The sequence below is a fragment of the Venturia canescens genome, chromosome 3 (assembly GCF_019457755.1).
Source record: "Venturia canescens isolate UGA chromosome 3, ASM1945775v1, whole genome shotgun sequence".
Taxonomy (NCBI): Eukaryota; Metazoa; Arthropoda; class Insecta; order Hymenoptera; family Ichneumonidae; genus Venturia; species Venturia canescens.
In genome coordinates, this window is record NC_057423.1 from 14,871,846 (window position 1) to 14,893,935 (window position 22,090).

The following is a 22,090-nucleotide window of genomic DNA, read 5'->3' on the forward strand; positions in this document are numbered from 1 at the left end:
TAATGTGCGTTATTTTAGGACAACTTTGTTTTTTTTATCTGTTGTGCCTGAACGTCTTTAGTTAATGTCGAAAAACGAAGCCTCGCGAAAGGGTACCGTTGTCAAACCATATGTAGAGGTCGCGAATCAAAATTGAAAGTTTTCCATTTGATTAGCATTGAAAAAATGATTGTCCTTATTATTATTGGTACCGCTCTGCTAATTTTTTGTGAGAAACTAGATTCTCTTCAACAAAGTCCATTGAACCATGTCCGTAAATTCAATATTATTTTCGACATCGTTTCGAATTTGTTTTCGCTCCACAATTTCGCGATCATGCAGTGTCAACATTCGACCATGTACAAACAGTCGATAACAGGCTTGCATGTGGAAACCCATCGTCATCTGTACAGAGAACCTTCTGAACAATCGCAGGGTATTCGAAGTTTTCGAAAGGACATGAAAAAAGTTATGGTTGTTGGTGTATTCGGTCCCTTGTCTTAGGGGTATATTAGAAGAGCCATATTTACAGCATTATTTGCTGCTTGTTCTTGAAATTTCATTGTTGTATAAAATAACGGTGTCTTCAAAACATACCTTGCTTCTTCTGCGCTGAATGAGTATGTACGAAGATTTGAAAGACTATACGGCGAACAATACGTTCACCAATGTTTGCACTTGCCGGAAATGGTCCGACGAATTGGTTCATTATGGACTACATATCGTGCTTTCCTTTTGAAGAGTATTGTAAACGTTTGAGTTCGCAATTCGGCAGGATGAAGCGTATCCGTATCGTTGAAGGAATTTATATCATTGGTAAATATACAGAGAAAGATAATCTTCCTGCTGCCCTATAAAAAGAGTTTTTCAATGAGCCAACATCAGAAGTTCTATAGGTATTTCACGTACCAAAAGTTACACCTTGGTTATTGAGAGTTTCGGCGAGACTCTCAATAAGAATTCAAGAAAAATTTTATCGTCTTGGCAAGATTGTCAGAATAATTTTCAAAAAGTCCCCCAAAGATCTTTAAAAATGATTTTGTAGTGTGCCGGAAAGAGTCTCGGTGAGACTGTAGCAAGACGTCTCACTGAGAGCAATTTTTCTGTGCGAGATATCAGAGGATTCAACAAGCCACTCGATTTCACCTCTTTTTCCAATCCGCCTTCGACGGAACTTAACATCCGTCAAACACACACGCACGCATACACACACGCGCGCGCATACTCAAAGTTGTCAAATCCAATCCGAAAAATACAGCATGAATGAAGTACGACGGCTAAATTTTTTTATCGTTGTATTTTATTTGTTTGTAATTTTTTTTATAGTTATTTTTGTAATTTTTTTCTTGGTGTTTTTTTTTTGTTTGTAATATTTTCGTTCTGCATTTTTTGTAATTTTTTGCAATACATTATGTTTGTAATTTTTTTCAATCGCGATCCGATTTACTTGTCCTTTTTGCATTTATTCGACAACGTTTTGTTCCTTTAACGTTCCTTTAAACGTTTTTCATGCATTTCCATGGTTTACCAGGTTTACGATATTTTATTCATTTCATTTGAAATGGTTTTTTATAACATGAATTTACTTGTCTTGGATTCTTACCGAAAAATTATGTACATCAAAGATGTTTCCTTCTACCTGTAACGATGTAAATAATAACAAAGCGGCTCTTCTTAACACTTCTCACTGTTGAGTAGTCGCAATAAGTTCAAATTTGAGCCACTGAAACGGAGATGGCGCCAGTATGTTATCAAGAAGTTTTAGTACCTGCAGTATTTCACATATGCTACACTTTCTCTACAGTAAACATTTTAAAGATAAAGTAAAAGAGGCAAAGAAAATTAGAAAGGGGTGCGCTGAAATAAAAGAAAAGCCTCAAGCTAGAACTGATACGAACCATTTTGAAGTCGGAACTTGAAATACTCACTTCACATCAACACTCGAGTACATAAAGACACATCTTCGAGACATATTAAATATCTCAAAGATAACAAAACCAACAATGCAAACGACGAACCAAACTTCATCAAAGAAATAGTCAAACATAATTAACTTCAGTAAGAAAATAGTCAAGATTGGAGGACGTTTAAATTCATTCATTGTGAAATGTTTCGTTATTTGGGAGGTGGTTAATTTCCCAAATATCAGAACTTAGGATTTTTTAGATCCTCTTTTCTTTCGTAGAAAAGGTGTCAGTGTGCAGGTTCATGTACTAATCGGCGGATTTTGCCTGGAGTGGGTAAAACCTTCGGACTTCTTCATCCCGCTATCCGAAGTCTTGCTCGAATTCAGCCTCGTTCGTTTAAGGAGGGTGGCTACCGACGATACAATGTTGCCATGCTAAACCATGTTAAATACATTAAAAATTTCAAAATGATAAGAATTTAATAAAATTTGGTGAACACATTCTTTATGGCCACATTTGACAATACAAATTTTTTAAGATTTTTCTTCTGTAAAGTTATCGAGTAATTGATTACTAAAGTTCAAGTGTATAAGCATAGCGTTTCCATATATATAAGTATACATTCAGGGCATAAGAAATCTGCTTTAATGCGTAATTACTCGATAACTAAGCAGAAGAAAATTTTGAAAAAAATGGTGTCTTTGCACTTGATGTTGAAGAACATTATAACCAAATTTGATCAATTTCTTATCATTTTGATGAGTGTAGCCACCTTCCTTAAAAAGCACTCTCATTCGTATAAAAAGCATCCAATGCTCATAAACGATCTATCACGACGCAGCGAGGCGAGGTGCAATGCCTTGGGAGTGCGTCACCGTACTGTAATAGTACGGATAGACGCTTTGTCAACATCTGAACGGGCAGAGTGCAATATCTTGATGATTGACGTGCAAAACCTCGTATAAACAAGAGTACTTCTCCATTATTTCTTTCGTAACATTACAATTTTGGTAGGAGTAAGGACGAGGAGAATGAAAAGGTTGGGAGCTTTATCGGCGTGTGGGTGGTGCATCGTTTTTGCTTGATACTCGTGATGTTATTCTCCTTCCCTCTCGACTGTATTGCTTGTGGGAAACAAATCTCCCTCTTTTCGTAGACTTTCCAAGCAAGTTTGTACAGGCATTCAGGAAGGATGCGGAAGTAATTGAGGAGAACCGGAAACTGAGGGAGACCTAAAAATATCTCCTGTTTATTTACTCCCTTTGCCACCAGATAAAAAGACTTGACTTCCATTAAAAAAAACTTTAATATCATCCTGCTCTACGCCCTTTCGGCCAGTCAAAGCATCAAACATTATATATCTTTTGGACACCTTTTCTATGCACTGACACTCCGTCCGATCCTCACGCGGCTTACTACAAAGTCATATTATATACCTGTCTATGTCTCTCTCTCTTTCTCTCTCTCTCTCTCTCTCTCTCTCTCTCTCTCTCTCTCGGTCTCTGTTTCCCTCGCTCAGTTCCTCTTCCAAGATAAGCACAAGAGTTTGCTGAACTATCAGTAAACCTATCGCGAGGACAAATTTCCTCATCTAACTTTGCGCCCCGAGATGAGATGATCGCTCAATGCCATCTCCACCGGGTAGATCCGAGTAGCCACGACATGCGAAAGACTTTCTTGGCTCTGGTTTCCACTGCTTTCCTTAAAGAATGTCACGCTAGAAGTTGTTTCAGAATAAATAAAATACTTGAGTTTTAAACTGCCTTGAACGGTAGAACAGACATTTCATGATTTGGAAAGACTTATACTTGTGAGCGCATTTTTCTGGAAAGTCAGAGTTGTAAAATTAAAGCCTCTAATGTATTTAAATTAATGAGGAAATTTTCCAATCACTTGATGATTCCAGTAACTTAAGATTCCTCTCTTGAGGAAAAACCCGTGAACTAGTTTTGTTTAGTCCTCTCATCCTGAATCTCCCTCTACCAGACTCGACACCAACCCGGCATTCTCCACTGCTCTTTATCTCAGTGATGGCTCTTCCGCAGTTTCAACAAGAAGAATAAATGAACACCTGGATTTAGCTGCGTTCAGATTCGTAGGACGACATTTAAAAACGGCGAACGTGGTAGAGAAATGGACAGCAAAAAAAATGGTGTCCTTACAGTCATTAAGGAGCAGCGCTGCATTAATAAAAATTGTTTCTACGCTCATGGATACTTGGTGCATTAGGGTGTGTCGAAAAAAATCGATATTTTTTTTTGGGCTCCACAAGCATTTTTCCTCTTATTATGCCAAACGATGAAGCTAGCCGAAAGGACAGCCCGAAATAAAATTATTTCGGCCGGCCCACCGCATACTTCAATTTTCCATAAGAATAATACGTGAAAAAAAAACTTCGGTGAACATTGTTCCATATCATCTTTTAAAAAAAATCCACAGATATTCTACTTACGTTTTTTTGTAGAGAATTGAATTCTCTACAAAAAAAGTCCTTAAAGTCATTGGCCTAGAACCAACCGTTCAATGGCTACAGCAGTTTGAAGTTTCTAACGTCACCTAGTCAGATTTCGCATGTATCATTTCCTATTTTCGAGGTTGCTCCCTTTAACGGTGCTGTTTAAATTAGGCTAAAGCCTATGTTTTTTTATATTTAAAAAAAATTAAGACTGAAGCAGTTCGGCATTACGCCAACGTGTGCGCTTACAGCGCTCAAACGGTTCGGTATTACGCCAACATGTAATTATAATAAGTTAATCAATTCAATTGTAAGCACGGGAAATAAACTGAACTGTTTTCTCTCTCTCTCTCTCTCTCTTTCTCTTTTCCTATGTATATCTGTATCTGTGCATTTGGTTTGGTTAATTGAATTTCATAATTTATTCAAACAAATAGAGGAAAGACAAACAATTTGTCGTTCGTTCAAACAAATGTATGTACCCGATATTTTTGCCTAGATAACGATCCTAGAAGCTATTTTTGAAAAACTATACTTAAAAATAGTCTTCCGTCCAATTTAAACAGTACCATTAAAAGGAGCGACCTCGAAAATAGGGAATGATACATGCGAAATCTGGCTAGGTAACGTTAGAAACTTCAAACTGCTGTAATCGTTGAACGATTGGTTCTAGGCCAATGACTCTAAGGACTTTTTTTGTAGGGAATTCAATTTTCTACAAAAATACGTCAGTAGAATATCTGTGCAATTTTTTTTACAGATGAAATGGAACAATGTTCACCGAAGTTTTTTTTTCACGTGTTATTCTTTTCGAGCTTCTTTTCGACACACCCTATTGGTGCATATAAAAATGGATAGATTCTCATACATTTTTACGTATATCCACCTGGTTCATTGCTTTTTTTCATAAGATCCATGTCACTGAAATTTTGCAATTGAAAAATGATTGGATTGGATTCCTCTTAACGGATTTTGATTTTTGTAGACCGACCATCGACTCTGCAGCCGAGAGTTGTCGTTTTAGTGAAGTTTACTGTTCAAAACGTCTTCGATCTTTACGAACTCCGTTTCACAATCGTTCGGACCTCGGTTGTCTCGCGCTCTTGTTAAATCTCATCGCGAAAGAGCGAGGCATGAAGTCGAAATGTTCTCGCGAGGGAGAAGAGCCAGGGGTGAGAGTTCAGTCTGCCAAAAATAAAACAAGTGTTCGAGCGAGGGGTCGCTGGATGCTGATGGTCGAAGAGTTTGTCGACCAGTTGGTAACGGAGCATGTGTGCTGTGACGCGGGTGGTGAGTGGCCCGGCAAAATAAACGAGAAAACGTCTCTCAAGTGGAGCGGAGCGGTCGAAGCGAGTATCCAGAGACAGGAGAAAGGACAAGAGCCTGGCAAATTGAAAATGTTGCACCCTGTTTAAAGTTGAGATCGGAAGTTGTGTACTAGCCGTGCGGGAATCGGAAAAGAGAAGTAGAAGAGAGACAGAAACGAAAAGAGAGAAATAGCAAAAGAGACTGACGCGTTCCAAGTCCGTCGGTCCTCCTGTTTTTCACTTTGTATACGCATCCAGAAAGTCTAGTTAGATGACAGTCCTCGCTCATGGTGTTTCTTGCCATTCTAGTTGACTGGAGGGATCGTCGTACGCCCTCTGAACCCTGCACTTTTCCTCTCGACCTCACCGGCACCTTTCACAGGCTGCTGCACCGTATAATGCGTTTTCCATAGCAATGTCGTTTATCTACCTCGTAGTCCAAAAGACGCGAGAGCTCATGAGCCTACATCGGATCCTGGAATCGACTCTCTTACCTTCCCCAACACGTTTCCCCTCACTCTTCCTGTATACCGTTAACATAATAACCATGGCATTATGCCCACGATACATGCCCCCAACATTCCCGAGTCCTCCGGCCTCACCGGTGTCCTGATCGTTCCCTGAGCAAAGAATACGAATACAGGAGCTTTTTATAAACGATACATAAAAGTCAGATGGCGTTCCCAACAAAGTACTGTTGGCCAACTCAATTTTCCATCCCAGGGAATCCAATTTTCTATAGCTTGAATATTTTACCGGGTGACTTGAAAATTTCACCGAAATTCAGATTCAGGAAAAACGAATCAACGGCTCAGAAGTAGCCATAGAATTGGATGGCTCTAATTTATCCAAGGATTCCACCCTCCTTCCAATTAGGAGTATTATTATACACACTTTACTTATTCAAAAGTTCTATCCGTCGCTCAATTTACAACGCATCTATAAATAAAACTTCCATATTTTATTGAAGTCTCATAAAAAGCTCATTCACGACTTGCTTTTTATCGAGGATCGATAAACAACGCAATACATTTATAAAGCATCACACCCCGCCAGTTTGGCTGGGCATCTCCGGTTTCGAGTGATTATGTCGCATAATCCTGGATGCTGCGGAGAATGGGGTTGGTCAGGCGGGGCTGTGGCTGCTTGCTGCTCTCGTGATGCACTGAAAACAGCCATATAGCTATACCGTGCTGTCAGAGAGCAACACAGTGGCGTGGTATTTGTCGCGAGGACGAAGAGCGAGAGGTGAAAAGAGAAAGCGAGAGCGGTGTGTTTCACGGTGTCGGGTGTACCGTGATATTCCCTGTTATCCGAAACACGAGGCTGTTATCCCACAGGACTTATCGTACGAGCGAACGAGCGCGCGCCAACGAAAGGGGTTTGGTGTGAATTCGAGAGAACCAAAGCACAAGAAGAGCCTGGACTGATCCGGAGAGAAAGAGAAAGATGGAGACTGAGAGAGAGAGAGAGAGAGAGAGAGAGAGAGAGGGATTTCGCGGTAGAAAACTCGGTTGAGGAACGAAACGCGGAAAGGAAGGAAATACGAATGCGCTGTCCCTGTTGGAGAGAAAGAGAAGGACTCAGAGAGGGTTGAGCATTAATCAACTCGTGTCACCAGCCATGATCCCCGTGAATTCGCAATTAATTTACAAATTGCTAACATCAACGTTACGCACTCACTACCGAGAATTCGCGGTGTAATCCACGTGTAAAACCATTCACTGTATAGTCATGTACGTTATAGACAAAGTGCACCGGATTTGAGGGTATGCTCGTAGCCGGGGTGAGTTTAATTGTAGAAAATTTATTTACTCAGAAGAAATACATTTGGGCCCTCCATGATCTTGCAATTCGAAAAAGTACTTTACCGTGAAAAATGAAAATGTTTAAATGGAAGAAGTTAAAGTACATAGATTGAACGTAATCGATTTTTTCCTCATCGCCGTAATGAACCTGTCAATCAAACCATTCGATCCTACAAGCTCGACGTTAGCTCTGCAAACTGATCAAATTAGGATGACTCACTTTATTCTACTATCCTCTTTTTCCCTTGATCCAAGGGTATAATCCGTGGAATGGAGTTTTCTGAATTCAAGGACCTCTCGCGCAATGGAAGAAAGATTCGAGCCTCAATACGTGAAAAAGGAGAACATGGGAGTGACACATCTCTTCATTCTTGTTGGAAAGCTGAGCCCTTATTACGTTGTAGGAGAAGGAGATTCGGATATTCTCCCATTGCTCTTGCTCTCTTTTCTCCTTTCTTTGTCGTCTCCATCTTTTTTGTACCACGCTAATCACGAGACGAATCGACGAGGGGAAATCATCAACGTTCTAAACATACTTCGTCGTATAAAATAAATCCATGTTAGGCAGAGCACAAGGCAAGTGCCGAGAATTATTCCCAGCCCCTGCAGCATATACCACAATGACAGTCGACGTTCGATCGTGGGAGCCGGTAATAACTTTCGTTTCTTTTTTCACCAAAAGTACACGCCCCATCGAGCGAGTCTCTCAAAATCTCATTCCACGACACTCCGTAGCACATCGAGACTCGTCCAGCCCCCGTAAGCGCCCCGGGGAGGCTGACAGTATTACAAGTAATTGTCGCTATGGAGGGTTGATGTGGCCAGTGAACGAGACCCCCGAGTCTCTCTGAGCAAGTTACTCCCACGTTTCCCCCCATTTTTCCAGCTTCCTCCTTCTACACTTCTCGCGTATTTTCTCAGCTCTATTCCGCCACCAATCCCAGGAACAACCCTCCAAACGAAAAGGATGCGATCGCGTATTCCGTAGACCAGATCCCGAGCCGCGACTCGTAATAACTTCACAGTTCTTGCAGGGTGAAAACTGAAGTGCCGGTAACACTACTGTGACAAGTGGATGATTCACGAAACGTTTGCAATTGCCACGCTCACTTCGACAATCAAGGGCGAGAACGATTTTATTTATAAGCTGCGAGAATTCAACTTTCGTTGATAGCTTCAAATGGATTTTTTCGTAATTGTTAGCCACATGTATTTATCGTTGGACGTTAAGAAGAAGAAATAAAATTGGGCGTTCCTTGAAAATCGGACCAGAAAAACTTTGCAAAATATTTACTTCGTAGAATTAATTTTGCTAGGCGGTTAAAGAAAAACATCAATCGATGGGGCATAATGAGAAATAACGTCAATTTATCATAGCTTACTCGTCAGTTTGCACAGTGTTAGGGAGAACAAATAGATGTCATTTCCTTGCATGGCAGAGCCAGTTTCACGTTGAGTCCACCGTACCGTACCTACCGTTCGTCGTTATACGACTGAGCAATTAGTTTTTTCACCTGATACTTTCGTATTATCGTCATTTCTATACCGGTTCGTGAGACCCTTTCGTAAATTTCTCAACAATGCTTAACACAGGAAGCTTTGGCTTGATGACGCATCTGTTTGAGAATAATGAGGGTTCGGGGATGCTTTGAGATGAGAAAACAAGCATGCTATTCGAGAAGGTGACATGGAATAGAAGATGAAAATAACAGCTTATTCATCACTGTTGAACCAAAATATCGTCGGTGAAAAGTAATAAATCATTCTCGCTACTGGCAACTTTTTAGGGTCTTGGGTCATTGATCATTATCTTTTTGACGATGTGATTCATAGAAAATGACATGTAGATATAAAACAACCGACAAATATCGAGTGAGTCATTATTCTGTGATCGTTGATGTGGTTTTATTTCATTACAGTTGAACAGGAATTTTTGCCACGTCGGACTATGCTGTAATCAAAAAGTTTTTCACTATCTAAGCTACATGGATCGAGCGCAGATAAAGCCTCATATTGGAAAGACTGCGAGAGAGGGAGAGAGAGGGAAAGAAAAAATTTCGAGAGATCCAAGGGACCGTCGAGGGTTCCGAATGTCCCTGGAGGAAAAAGCCCCACTAGTGGGATCTTGATAAAGTAAAATAGCGTGTACCCACAGTGAGTCATTGTCAGTTGGAGAGAAGAAAAATCCGAGCAAATCGGGCCGAATAGACCGGCCCTCGATTTAATATATACATACATATGGATAGAGGACTGGATGTCGTCCGATAGAGATTCGATCTATGAGCAAATCGCATCAAGATAAGAAAGAGACGAGCGAAGAATTGGATCGACGTCCCTAGACGACAAATAAGCGAACAGAGCAAACATTGTGTACACGTATTCACAACAATGCGAAACTGTTGGAAGGAAGAAACAGAAGGTCAAATAAATGGACAATTTTCGACACGATTTATCTTATCAAGGAAACCCTTCAAAATTTCTACCAACGTAATATCCCATCCGTAAATATATTCTTATCTTGATACATAATTGCAGATTTTCTTTTTAAGGAAGTTGAGGCATTAGAATGAAAATGATGTCATCGCTTTTAAACCGATTGCATCTTATAATGTGAAGTGTAAAAAAAAATCAGTTTAATTTTCAGACAGTTTAGGAGCGTTGTTGCTGAGAAAAATCAATAAAAATTTGGGCCAAATAACATGTAATCTTATGGAAGTCAAGACACATTCGGTGATATCTCCGTTAAAAATGATGCTAAAAATATGAAATTTTTTGGGCAACATGAGCAAGGCTTGCTGAATAATGTCAATTTTTTTTCAGATTTATTAGGAGATTTGTTGAGATTATATTAATAATAATCTGTTTCCCGTGCAGCTTTTTGAGGCTAGGATCGTCACCGTTCGTGTTTTCGATTGAGCTTTCACCAGTTTTTCGTCTTTTTTTCCCCAACTTTTCTTTAAAGTGTATGCAACATTGCCAAACTGTAAACTGGCCTAACTTTTGAAAGGTACAGGTCATAACTTTTGGCTAAAAAAATGACTGTACAGCCTCAACTTCCTTAATTTTGACATTGAAAGCGAACAGAGCAAACGTTGTGTACACGTATTCACAGCAATGCGAAACTGTGGGAAGGAAGAAACAGAATGTCAAATAAATCGACAATTTTCGTCACAATTTATCTCATCAAGGAAACCCTTCAAAATTTCTACCAACGTAACATTCCATCCGTAAATCAAGAGACTCGGTAGAATCTCGGTACCGTTATCTTGTTACATAATTGCATTTTTGTTTTTAATTTCGACACTGAAGATAAAGAATATTCGCAACTTGAAATGCACTAGGCCAAAAGAGCCGAGAAAATAAAATGAAAGTTCATTCGATAACGAAAAACAAAGTGGAGCAAAGAATTTCTCAATTATAAAAGAGGCCTTTATCTCTCAGTGCAATTTGGCGTTCAAAATGCATTTTTCTCCCTCGGGCCTTGTACCAAAAAGGAAGATATAATAATGCGAAAAATCACGCATATTAATACTTGTATGCTCTACGGTAAAATGGCGTCGTGAGTTGGAGATTATCATCGTCGACCGAACGCATACCAGGAGAGATTTTAGGTCCGAGTGTGCAATACGTATAAATATATTTTTAACTCATAGTGGCAACTCGAGCTATCCAGACTAACGAACCTCGCCGCTCCGTCGAGAACGGGAAATCCCACAGATAACAGGATGGAAAATGCTCCCGAGGGAAAGCGCCAGAGAAGAGATAGGCGACCTGCTCTCTGTGGCAAAGCACATCAGAGTACGCCTCACTCTCTTTCTCTTTTCCCGTCTCTTTCTGGACAATTTCTCCAGGATTTCCTGGGATGAACATCTTCGCGTTTACCGGACGGTCCCGATGGTTGTGAGCGCGTGTTTTAGCACGATAGAACGAGAGCTGAGATTGCAATTGGCATTGTGCATCCCGGGCGCATTGTCCGAAATCTTCTTATCGACTTGTTCGGTTAAATGTGCAAGTGAGCGTGTCCCGTCGCATTGTATTTCGTATGTACACTTCTACACTTATATTTCGAAGAGCTTCCCTCCTCCGAAAATTCATTTATATATGCACGAACGCGATACTGCAGTGATTCGATCGTAATATTCCGGAGATTCTCCTCGGGAAATTAAAGCAATATGTGCGAGCATCGATGCGAGGAATTCTCTCATATCCTGCCTCTTAGTATTCTTATTCCAGGGGATTTACAATGCCGTACAGCTGTACGATCATGAAGAGATTCCCTTCGAAAGTAGAGCAATTGATGTAATTGAAATTTCATCGAAATACGTTTTTATTTATTCTCGCGCATGACGTTTTTTTCCGCTGTTATATTTGATTTATGGAACGCTTGAGAAACGTGTGGTCGTTCATTCATTTCATTAACCAAAGTGTTGTAAGCTCCCAGGGCTTGTCCTGCTCTGAATCACGAGCGATTACGTGAGAGTTTTAGTCGAGACACTTTGCTTCCCGACCCTCAAGCAAAATATGATGGAGTTCTTCATTTTTCGGTATTAACATTACTAATTAGGAAGTTTGCTGGCGAATCTTTCCAGAAGATGTGCCCGTTTGGGTTCCCCTTTTGCCACTCGCGAAATCACCATGCCGCCTTATGTCTGGAACGAACGGAATGAGGGAGAGGGAAAAGTAACAGCTTCGCGTCGATTCATTGCCGAGGCATTTACTCCCCCGTTTCATATTGCTAGCACGAGCCTCATGTATTCGACGTTAAGGGAGCCCAATATTTTACACCTTACTTGCTTTCCCCATCAAATCGTAGAGAAAACATCATTTTATGAGGCAATCTTAACACAAAAGCATATGACCTCATTTATCGACGAAAAAATTGGCAATGCCATTAAAAAAAATCTATCACAAGGGAATATAATCGCTGTGACAAACGATCCAAATGAACGTTTCAATCAGGAACAAGGGCTAATCCCATTTGGAAATACGGTGCAATATTAATCATTTGATGCAGCACGAAGTCTATAATCCCGTGAAGCTTCACGAGCGTTATAAATAGATTTTATTCATGAAAACGTCCAATTTCATTCACGCGTTACGACGAAACTAACAAAAGGTATCCAATTATCATACGCAACGAGATACAAACGCAGCTTCAACAAATGCCTAATTTATTTTTTCATTATAGTTCCAATATCGAGGAAACGATAAAATCAAAATTATCGTACAAAGCGGTTTGCCCATTTTTGTATTCGCTACAAACAGATCGACCTTTCCAATCAGCCCTAAAAATAAGGGTGCAGAGCCTCATTTTCATTCGACTCTCTCTCTCTTCCCCCCTTAAAAACCCAGAGATCCCGCTTTCCTCTCAGCTTTTTTCTGTGATCTCGCTGAAGCGGAGAAAAAGTAAAGAAAAATACTGTTTCTTTTTTATCGTAAAAGGAGGGTGGGTATTCTTGTACTGGGAAGGGTCTTGAGACCCCGATGGCAGAGACGAGAGGGTGGCACAAGCCATCGTGTAGCGCAGCGTCAATTTCCTTGTCGTTTAACGTTTGATTGAGGGCGCGAGGGCGTATATGTATGAAAAAAAGAGAGACGACCAACGTTGGCAAACGTAAGGGCGGGAGTTTGAAAAAATTTGTACCGAAATGCGTGGGTTGTGTCTCTTTACTTGACAGAACTCAATTTATACGTAGACAGGGATAAGGCGAAAAAGTAAGAGAAAGAGAGACAAGTACAGAGCAAAGGAAAACGACTGCTCTTCGGCAAGGGATGAGCGGTGCGATTTCCAAGGGGGAAAATGCACACGTTTCTCCTTCACTCCCGAACATTTGGTATCCTTGGTGACGGAAGGGAGAGAAGTGAAAACTGAGCCGGGGATCGTGCCTCGTGGCACCGCAAAGCGCGCACCAATGTTTGTATTTCATATTGATAGAGTATTGATGCCGCCTACCGACCCATCCATCCCGCTGCAATCCTTCCCCTGATCTTCCACCCACTCGCATAGCCCACTGTCTCTGTCCCTCTCAACCAATTTCTCCTTGTTCTCTCGCTTTCCAACGATTGCTGGGCCACTCTGTGGGACTGACTGCAGGTCAGGCTCGTGAAATCGCCTCGTAGATTGATGGTGAGATGAACTGCAGGTTTAGCAAACCACGGAGGAGCTCTAGTCTGTGCGAATCCCTTCGACTACCCATCCCACTGTTGCCTTGAAACATTCCAGAACTACCCTCAATCTGCGAACTCAAACGACCGAATAAACGGTGCTCTTCCTTCGTTCGTCCACCATTTCCACCGCTTAATTTATCCATGTTCTGATGGATGTAAGTACGGTTTACCAAACGCTGAAACGATCCGTCGATTGCGCATGAGGGAAAACAGTGAAGGAAGAGTTAGTCGAAGAGTAGCCATTGAGGCTGTCTTCATATTGGAACTTGCTTGCAATGGAAATAATTTCGTTGTATAGAACAAGAAACGACGTGATATACGCACGGACTAACGCGCATTTGCGGATAGCGCGCAGTCTTTATAACTGCCTGAAGAGTTCGATCAAATGTATGGAGAATTTTGGGAAGTGTGATCAATCAGAGCTTCGCTCAACCACCCTCGAGGCTTTGCTCTTCATTGATTCGCACTCACTACTCCACTTTTCCTTTTCCCCCTTTATACCGAAGCACTGCGAAATATATATGCCAGGGCGTGAAGTCTCTTGACAGCAAATCTACTCGTCCCCATCTCTGCAGAGACACTCGTCGTCATTTTATACGTTCAGGCACTGTATTATATGCTCTAAAGGGGATGCTCTCTAGAACACATATTTGCTCCCTCTCCACTTGCATTGATGCGTCAGAGAGAAGCAGCTTGGCGAGCGTTAATGGACGGTGAAAGTATTTTTCACGAATCACACCCTCTGCGTACTCTGGGTCATCGGCACGTGACTACCCTCAAATAGAACCGATCAACTCGTCATAGTGGATCTTGTCACTCGTAACGGATATTTTTTCCACGCAATGTCGTACGAATTAAACAAATACACGAATGTTTATCTTTTTTTCGATCCCTTGCTCCATATGTAGTAATCGAAGTGCGAATGACAAAGATGGAAAGCATTCGTTGAACTGTTCACTCGAATAAAATCTACTGAATTACAACTGCGAATTACGATTTTCAACTCTTACCGGATGACCAGCGAGACTCTGCCATGTAAACTCCAAATCTGCTATGTTTGCGGGCACCAGAACAACGAAATTCATCGCGTACGTGTTGACTGAGCCCTCCTTCACATAATACAATTCAGCTTCCAGTCCTGTAACGATAAAGAATTATTGTGAGACAAAAGAAAGAAAACCGACTATCACACAATATTTCGGATGAATTTGCTAGAAAAATTTGCTGTGTTTTCTATATCGCCATTCTATTACATTTCGCCAAAGTGCATAGTAATTTTGATGCCGAAAGCAGTTCTCTCAAATTTTACTATGTACGACAGGCAAAATTTAGGTCTGCGACATTCTTACATCGAACGATTTATCGATGTCCGAATGTCACTCGTGTCTTTGGCGAAATGTTAAAAATTGGTGAATTGGACTGGACAAATTGCTTGAAATTTTACTATGTGCCACTGGTTAATTTTCTTGTTTATACAGAGCAACGTCTCGTATAATTGGTGGGCGCATGAAATTTGCTATGTTATTGAGCAAAATTCAGTGCGGTAAAAATGAAAATACGAAACTATGCAATTTTTCGTATAGCACAGAGAAACGACTGCTATGTTATCTTCTAAATTTTCATCAAATCATTTCATTATTTACTATGTTTTTGATGAAAATTCGCTCGGTGTTCATTTTTGATATAGTACAGCGCGTTATTTACTATGAACTGTGGTAATGCTTCCCCAAAATTTTGCATTATTTGACGCACTCTGTAGCGATTATTATTATAATATCGATGTGGTCCGACGTTACTATAAAAACATAGTAATTTTTGCTATAAAAGTCTCTCTGTGCAGTAAAGATTTCAAGGTTTATATTATATTATATTGAAACGTCTCGTTTTGTTAATTTTAAGGAGAATCAAATATATAGTTCGTGTACTGGATTCTGTATTTGACTGGGATTTATTTCTATTTTTTGCTTATTTATTTGTCTATTTTTTTTTTTAACCTCAGATACACTCTCGGGGGTTATGAAAACCGTGGTAGCTTCATCATTGGCTCGCGTAAAAAGGAAAACTATTGAAGTTCTTTCAAATGAGTTTTTCAAAATCTAGCAAAAAGAAAGAAAATCTAAATTGACCTAGGAACTTTGCCGGTCCGTCGCGGCCAAGAAAGAAGAACAGAGCTTGGCAGTCGTGCATATACGACAACGTAGCTTCTCTTTTTTTCTAGGACACCAAGTATTGCGCTAGACGCGATGCTAGTACAAGGATCGGACGATGCGTGGCAATCGTGCAATACGACCACTCGGTACTTGGATAAGAGGAATCTTTTACTAGGCGTCAGACGCAATCCTGATACGTAGTAGGATGTTCAGGAGAACAGGGAGTTTGGGATCATGAAATAAGAATGAATTTATAGTCCAGTATGCTCGCCTTTTATACACGTGGTCAAGCGTCTCATGTGTCTCTTGAGAGAAAATCCAGATTGATCTGGATTTTGGGATCGTCTCTCTCGGATTCTCGGATTGTTTCTCTCGTTGGTGGTCAATGCGAGGAACGTCGAGCGTACGGGAGAGCGTGAGCGTGTGCTTGTTGGTGGGGATCGCGGTATTCGTGTAGGCGTATGATCGTTCCGTTACAATATAATAACGCAAAAGCGTCTTGGAAAAACTATAATTTGAAAATGTTTCAATTCACCCAGAATCGATTTCGATAATGTACAGCATCGATAAATCGCGGTCCGAGATTAGTTTCGTCAAATTTTTGATTGTGTCAAAATTGCTCGAATCTCGGTCCGCATCGATGTTTCACTTCTGCCTTCTGCAAACGCGAATTTTAATAACGCTTTCGAACCCAGGAAAATTTGGATAACGCTCCCAGGAGGTCTCGAAAAGTAAAAGAAATCAGTGGAGTGGGATTAAATTGAAGAAGCCCGACCGTAAAAGCCTGAGATACAGAAGAACAGTGAATAAAAATGAACAATGTGTAGTTTCATTTGATTCAGAATGACACTCGCTCCACTGTAAATTCCAGGCGGAATGTCACTTCACAATTGACAGTTGGAAGTAGTGAGAATTTTTTTGTGTCCCATGAAGCTTTTCGAGCGGCTGCATGCCCATAAAGTCGGAAGATCGAGGAAGAGTAGTGGGAAAGGATGAGAAACTGAGTAAGAGCTTTGAAATGTCGCCATCCACATATTTCAAGACGTTTTTTCCATATCACGCTGGAGAATCCCGAGTGGAATAGACGATGTGCAGAAAAATCTGAGTATATAACTGCGGGCTATGCAGTATGAGCAAGAGCGAGCGGCAAAACGAGAGGAAGAGAGAATGGAAATTTTTTCTTCGAATTTTTCTCAGTACGTGATTCGGGCGTCATCCGTCCGTCTTCTCGGATGACTACGCAATTTGATATCCAGCCTCTACCGCTGTGGATTCCCATATCGTTCGGAGGAATATACTTCAGTGAATACTTTTATATGTGACGTCATATATACATGTAGACACGAAGGATATCGTCGGTAGGATGTACGAACGCGTTGGTATATCCGCAGGAAAAAAAGACCGAAAAAGAGCTGCAAGGAAACGTATGCGTTCACTAGTGAAAGAGATGGCAAGGAGTAGAAAAAGTACCTGTTAGTAGATACGGGTGACGGAAGTCAGACGCACGGTTCCTCCGTATCCTTCTTACACAACTTGAGCTTTTTTTGGCTCCTTCTTATTTTACCTTCCCCCTCTTTCCCTCTTCCTCAGCATCTTTTCATTTTACCCTCGCCATTCTCATACAGCGATGGGATAAGACCGTTTTAAAGAGAAACGAGAACGTATTTCACGCAAAAGAGAAGTACGCATATATCTTCAAAGTGTGCTTTCGAGCTAGGGCTTCGATACTTTTTTCCCTTGAGCACGATGTTTGGTAACTAGATGGTTAAGGCTACCGTGCCGGAGGGTGAAAGGATCCGAGATACTCCATGAGTTAGAGGCTCTGCAATGGTAGTCTAGTCTGTTTATTTTCTTCCCTCTGAAATCCCGTTGTATCTCCAATTAATCTAAATATCTTTGAAAAATAGACAATTAATTTGACGTGAATTTTTCAAATTTAGATGAAATAAGTGTTGCCAAAAATTTGGTGGAACCTTGGGAAAGAGCCTTCGGGTTTCAATAAACCGTGCCCATCACCCAATCCAGTACTTCGAGTCACGTGAACTCATACGTTCATCGATTCAGCTCCCCTGACAGTGATCACAAACGGGGGGGGGGGGGGGGAGATCATTTGGAATCCATTAGAAAGGGAGAAGTCGTGAAAAGAAAAAAGCCATATTATCTCGCTAGTAGCTCGATTCTCATAATGTCCCTCGAGATTTTTTTCCCTACGGAGGAAAGGGCGAGTGATGGAATGGTGTTCGGTGCTGCTATATACAGACAGAAATAGATATATCGGACGAGCACCCAGCAAGGACGACCTCTCGAAGGTGTGCCAGATCCTAAATCCCGCTGAATCGTTTACCACGAGAGCGGCTTCAAGAGACAGGAGCGAAGAAGAGAACGAGAGTTGTACGGAAGCTTCTCTACCGGTGCTAAGTAGAAAATCGTGTCTGGCGTATGAACGCGCACGCCATACACGTACAGACCCATACACCGATGGGGACAGAGAGAGAGAGAGAGAGAGAGAGAGAGAGAGAGAGGAAGAAGCATGGACGCTGTACGAGTTGCGAATCTGTGTTTGGGTTCAGTGTATGCCACATCGGAATCGTGCCGGTGGTAAGCACCCTGCCATCGCCAGACGCCGACTGCTAATGCGAAGTGTGAACGGTGTGGGGGCGCGAGATGGTATAAAAGAGGAAAGGAAGTCCCACCCCTACCTGTTCACCCTTCCTTCTCTCTCATCCTTTAAACATATTCGTCGGCACGAGTCCGCAGCTTCCTCAGGTGGAATGAGTTTCACAGCATCCCCCTTGAAAGCTCCGTTTGCTATTTCTACATTCCTCCTTTCGTGTTCACCTCTTCACGGAAGGAAACTACCGCAACGGCTGCCGGAATGCTCCTCCACTCAGGCTACATTCGTATATATGCGAACCCCTTGGAACACGCAACCCTCGGAAAACTTTGAGGAAAATCTCCGTCGACGAGCCTCAGGCCACATGCTAATGAACTCAAGGAATTAGCACACCGGAAGGTTAATTCGCGCGCGCTACATAGCGTGCACGCATACACTTATGATGTTTCACCTCGCGAAAATCCGGCTCTTTGCTAAACTTTTCTCAACACCTTAAGATTAAATCTATTACGATAAGGAGCACTTGAACCTCGTCCAAAAGATCTTATTCCATTTTGTCGGATTTTACTTTTAATTCGACGACGTAAGCGGCGTCGCGCATGTATTTTTACTACTTCGAGAAGAATACCATTGGCATAATCTTTTCATTGATCGTATCTCAATATCATGGGAACATACGATGAGTTTTTTAAGAGTTCAAGTGTTCGTGTAGGATTGTATCCACATATCTATCCATAATCTAGCGTGTACGAGCGACTAAACGGATCTTTACGATGTCGATGCTTCACAAGTTTCCAGCACGTATAAGGTCGTAGTTATGTACATGGATCTTAACCGGTGGTGGTACAACTCCAGCTCCGAGTCAAGAACGAGAGAATATTGCGTGCATGTATAGACATGAAGTTTGGAGAAAGGCGGATGAGAAACGGACTGTGGAAGGAGGGAAAATTGCAAGGAGAAAGGCCATGTTCGATCGGGGGTTAGGAGCCAAGGTAAATACATTAAGGATACAACATCCTGAGGGAGAACATCCTGTCTGGGGACGAGATTCGATATGGCCACGTACCCATCTCTCGTGTACTTTCTTTTTCCTTCTCCTCTCCCTGCTCACTCGCACTCTGCTTCTCCATCTCTTCCCTTCTATTCCGCAAACTCTAGCGAGAACGTTCAGTGCCCGAAGCTTTTTAGACTCTAGCGATGTTTTCCGTTAGCTTGCACACCACTCGAACTTTCACATTTACGTCTGCATAACTAAGCCCCCTCGTATATAGGAGTAGAAATTTTCGCCCGTAAACTCTGGGTATCTCATCCATCTTTTGATAACGGGATTGAAAAAACAATTGGTGAAAAAAGGATATTGTTTTTAGATTAATATTTTCCGTCAGGTAGAAAATTATTATTCGTTTGAGCTGTTCATTTTATTAACTTTGCTAATCAAGCTGAATCCACATCGGAAATTTCCACCGTATTTTCCAATGCACTTCATTTATCTGAAAGCACTCTCTTTCTTTGTAATCAGATGAAGAAATGGCGAGGAAGAGAGCGACAGTGGCGGTGGAACAAAAACGATTTGTCTTTGGATTCGTGGCGGGAAATCTTTTAGCTTCGATGTCAGCATGGCTTCTCTGGCTCCTTCGAACTCGTACTCGGAGTGCAACAGGACTTAATCTCGATCAAGCAAAAGGTCTAACCTTGATAAGCTCTTACATCAAGTCAACGTCTTTTCATTCCATGTACTAGATCGGGTTTACTAGATCGACCGACGAATTACGAATTCTCATATCCGTCAATATTCATGACGATTTTATCGACATTTATCTGATCGAAGTATTTCTAGTTTTTAACGTAACTTCTGTACTGCATGCTAGTCAAATGAGTGCTAAATTTTCAAAACGCTTTTAGACCAAGTTCAACGTACCGATTAAACTTATTGTTAGTAGATATGCATTCAAGGATATTTTATTAACGTGAAAAAATATGAACGTTGATGACACGTTTTCACAGGTATTTTTCGAAGAATCATTTGTAACCAATTTTATTGCACCAAGTCTCATTTTGTTCCTCAACTAATCCTCTACGAATTTAGCACGTAGATTTTTCTTCAAATTCATTCCTTCAGAAATTATGAATGAAAAAGTTTTTTCACTCAGTGAATTAATCAATTAGTTGCAACAGTGAAACGATCAAGTTAAAAAAACAAGTACGTGGTCGATTCGTAGAGGACCAATTAAGCGACAAAATGAGGCTTGTTGCAATAAAATCGTTGAAAAAAGGCACATTATTCTTTGAAAATACCAATGAAAATGTGTCATCGTAGAAATTTGCATTTATTGCAAAACGACGGTTTTGCAAAACTGTCGTTTTTCATATTTTCAAATGTTAATGAGATATGCCGCAATACAGATCCACCAACAATACATTTAACCGGTACGTTAAACTTGGTCTAAAAGCGTTTTGAAAATTTAGCACTAATTTGATTAGCATGTAGTGCTATTCAATTCATTCAAGTGGAAGATTCTATTTTTCATCATCGAATCTGTTTTTTCCACACTCGACTGATTTTGCAGAAGCATGTTTTCTGAAAATATTACACTGTCAACTGAAACTCAGCGACAGCACAGCCGCAGCTAGAGGTTTATCTCTATACACGTAGCCATACATATCCTCAACTCTTCAGTTCGCAATGCCGAAAACGGAAGCAAGAGGAAGGAACTAAGCTCGCCCGAAGCGTCGTGGAGAGTTGCTCTCACAAATTATCTTAGAACAGCTCGCCTCCGGGCTCGAGAAGCCTTCTCTTCCGTTGCAAATTATCTGCACACTCGGTTCCGCGTCTCAACTCTCCCATCTCATCCCTTAACTTCGCTTCCTCTTACTTGCCATATCCCTCATAAAACAGGACTCTTTCCCGGGCAAAGCTCGCGTCGAAACTTTTGCTTGCTTGAAATTTGATCGCGAATCGGTGACTTCGATTTATGGTGAAATGAAAATCTAACGCGTCGTCGAACCCCAACGGAAAATCAAGCTTATTATTTCTGTCGCATGGAAAAGAGAAAAATCCGAAATAACTGCATTCGTGACGCCATTATATCGAAGCTTTTCTATCAGCCATCATTTTCCCAGAAGAAAAAACTTTTATGTGTGTCAAGCAAAGGCGCATAAAGATAATAAGAGTTATCGCATGATGAAGCCACTGAAAGGATTAAAAGCTTAGGTGGTGGAGCTTCAAAGGCTTTTTTTCCCGAGGCCTGAGAAAACGAACAACTCCGGAGCTCCAATGGGTTTACCCTCCGTCGCGGTTTTTTTCTCTCGTCATATATATTTACGATATCTGCAGAGAAAAAAGGAGACTGCAAGCGAGATGAAAGATCATTGTTTCTCGAGTGAACAAAAAGTGGCGTCTTCGTCGATGTAATGCAAAAAATAAAAGAGCGAGAGAGCGAGGAGAGCGCCTGGTCGAGTTGAGTGGAGCGGTATAACGCACAAAGAGAGGGAAGGGGTGTTTGTCTTTAATTAAAATCAACCCGTTTTACTACCGCTAAGGCTTGAAGTATATGGAAAATGCACCGGATATATATGTATACGACATGAAGAATGAGCAGAGGAATGCGAAAACGAGAGAGGGTTAAAAGTGAGAGAATCTGCAGCCCTTGCGGGACTCGGTGGCACAGAGTCGAGGCCTCTCTCGGCACTTTGTCGAGTGGG

The 22,090-nt window shown here is 41.2% G+C and overlaps 1 protein-coding gene across 1 annotated transcript in view; it reads right to left on the reverse strand.

Annotated features, from left to right (window-relative positions):
• Positions 1-22,090, reverse strand: part of LOC122407755 (tyrosine-protein kinase Drl-like) — an 83,753-nt gene that overhangs the window by 39,152 nt on the left and 22,511 nt on the right. Inside the window, exon 2 of the mRNA XM_043414169.1 lies at positions 14,635-14,762. Within this exon, the coding sequence (XP_043270104.1) occupies positions 14,635-14,762 (128 nt within the window). The remainder of the gene's footprint in view (positions 1-14,634; positions 14,763-22,090) is intronic.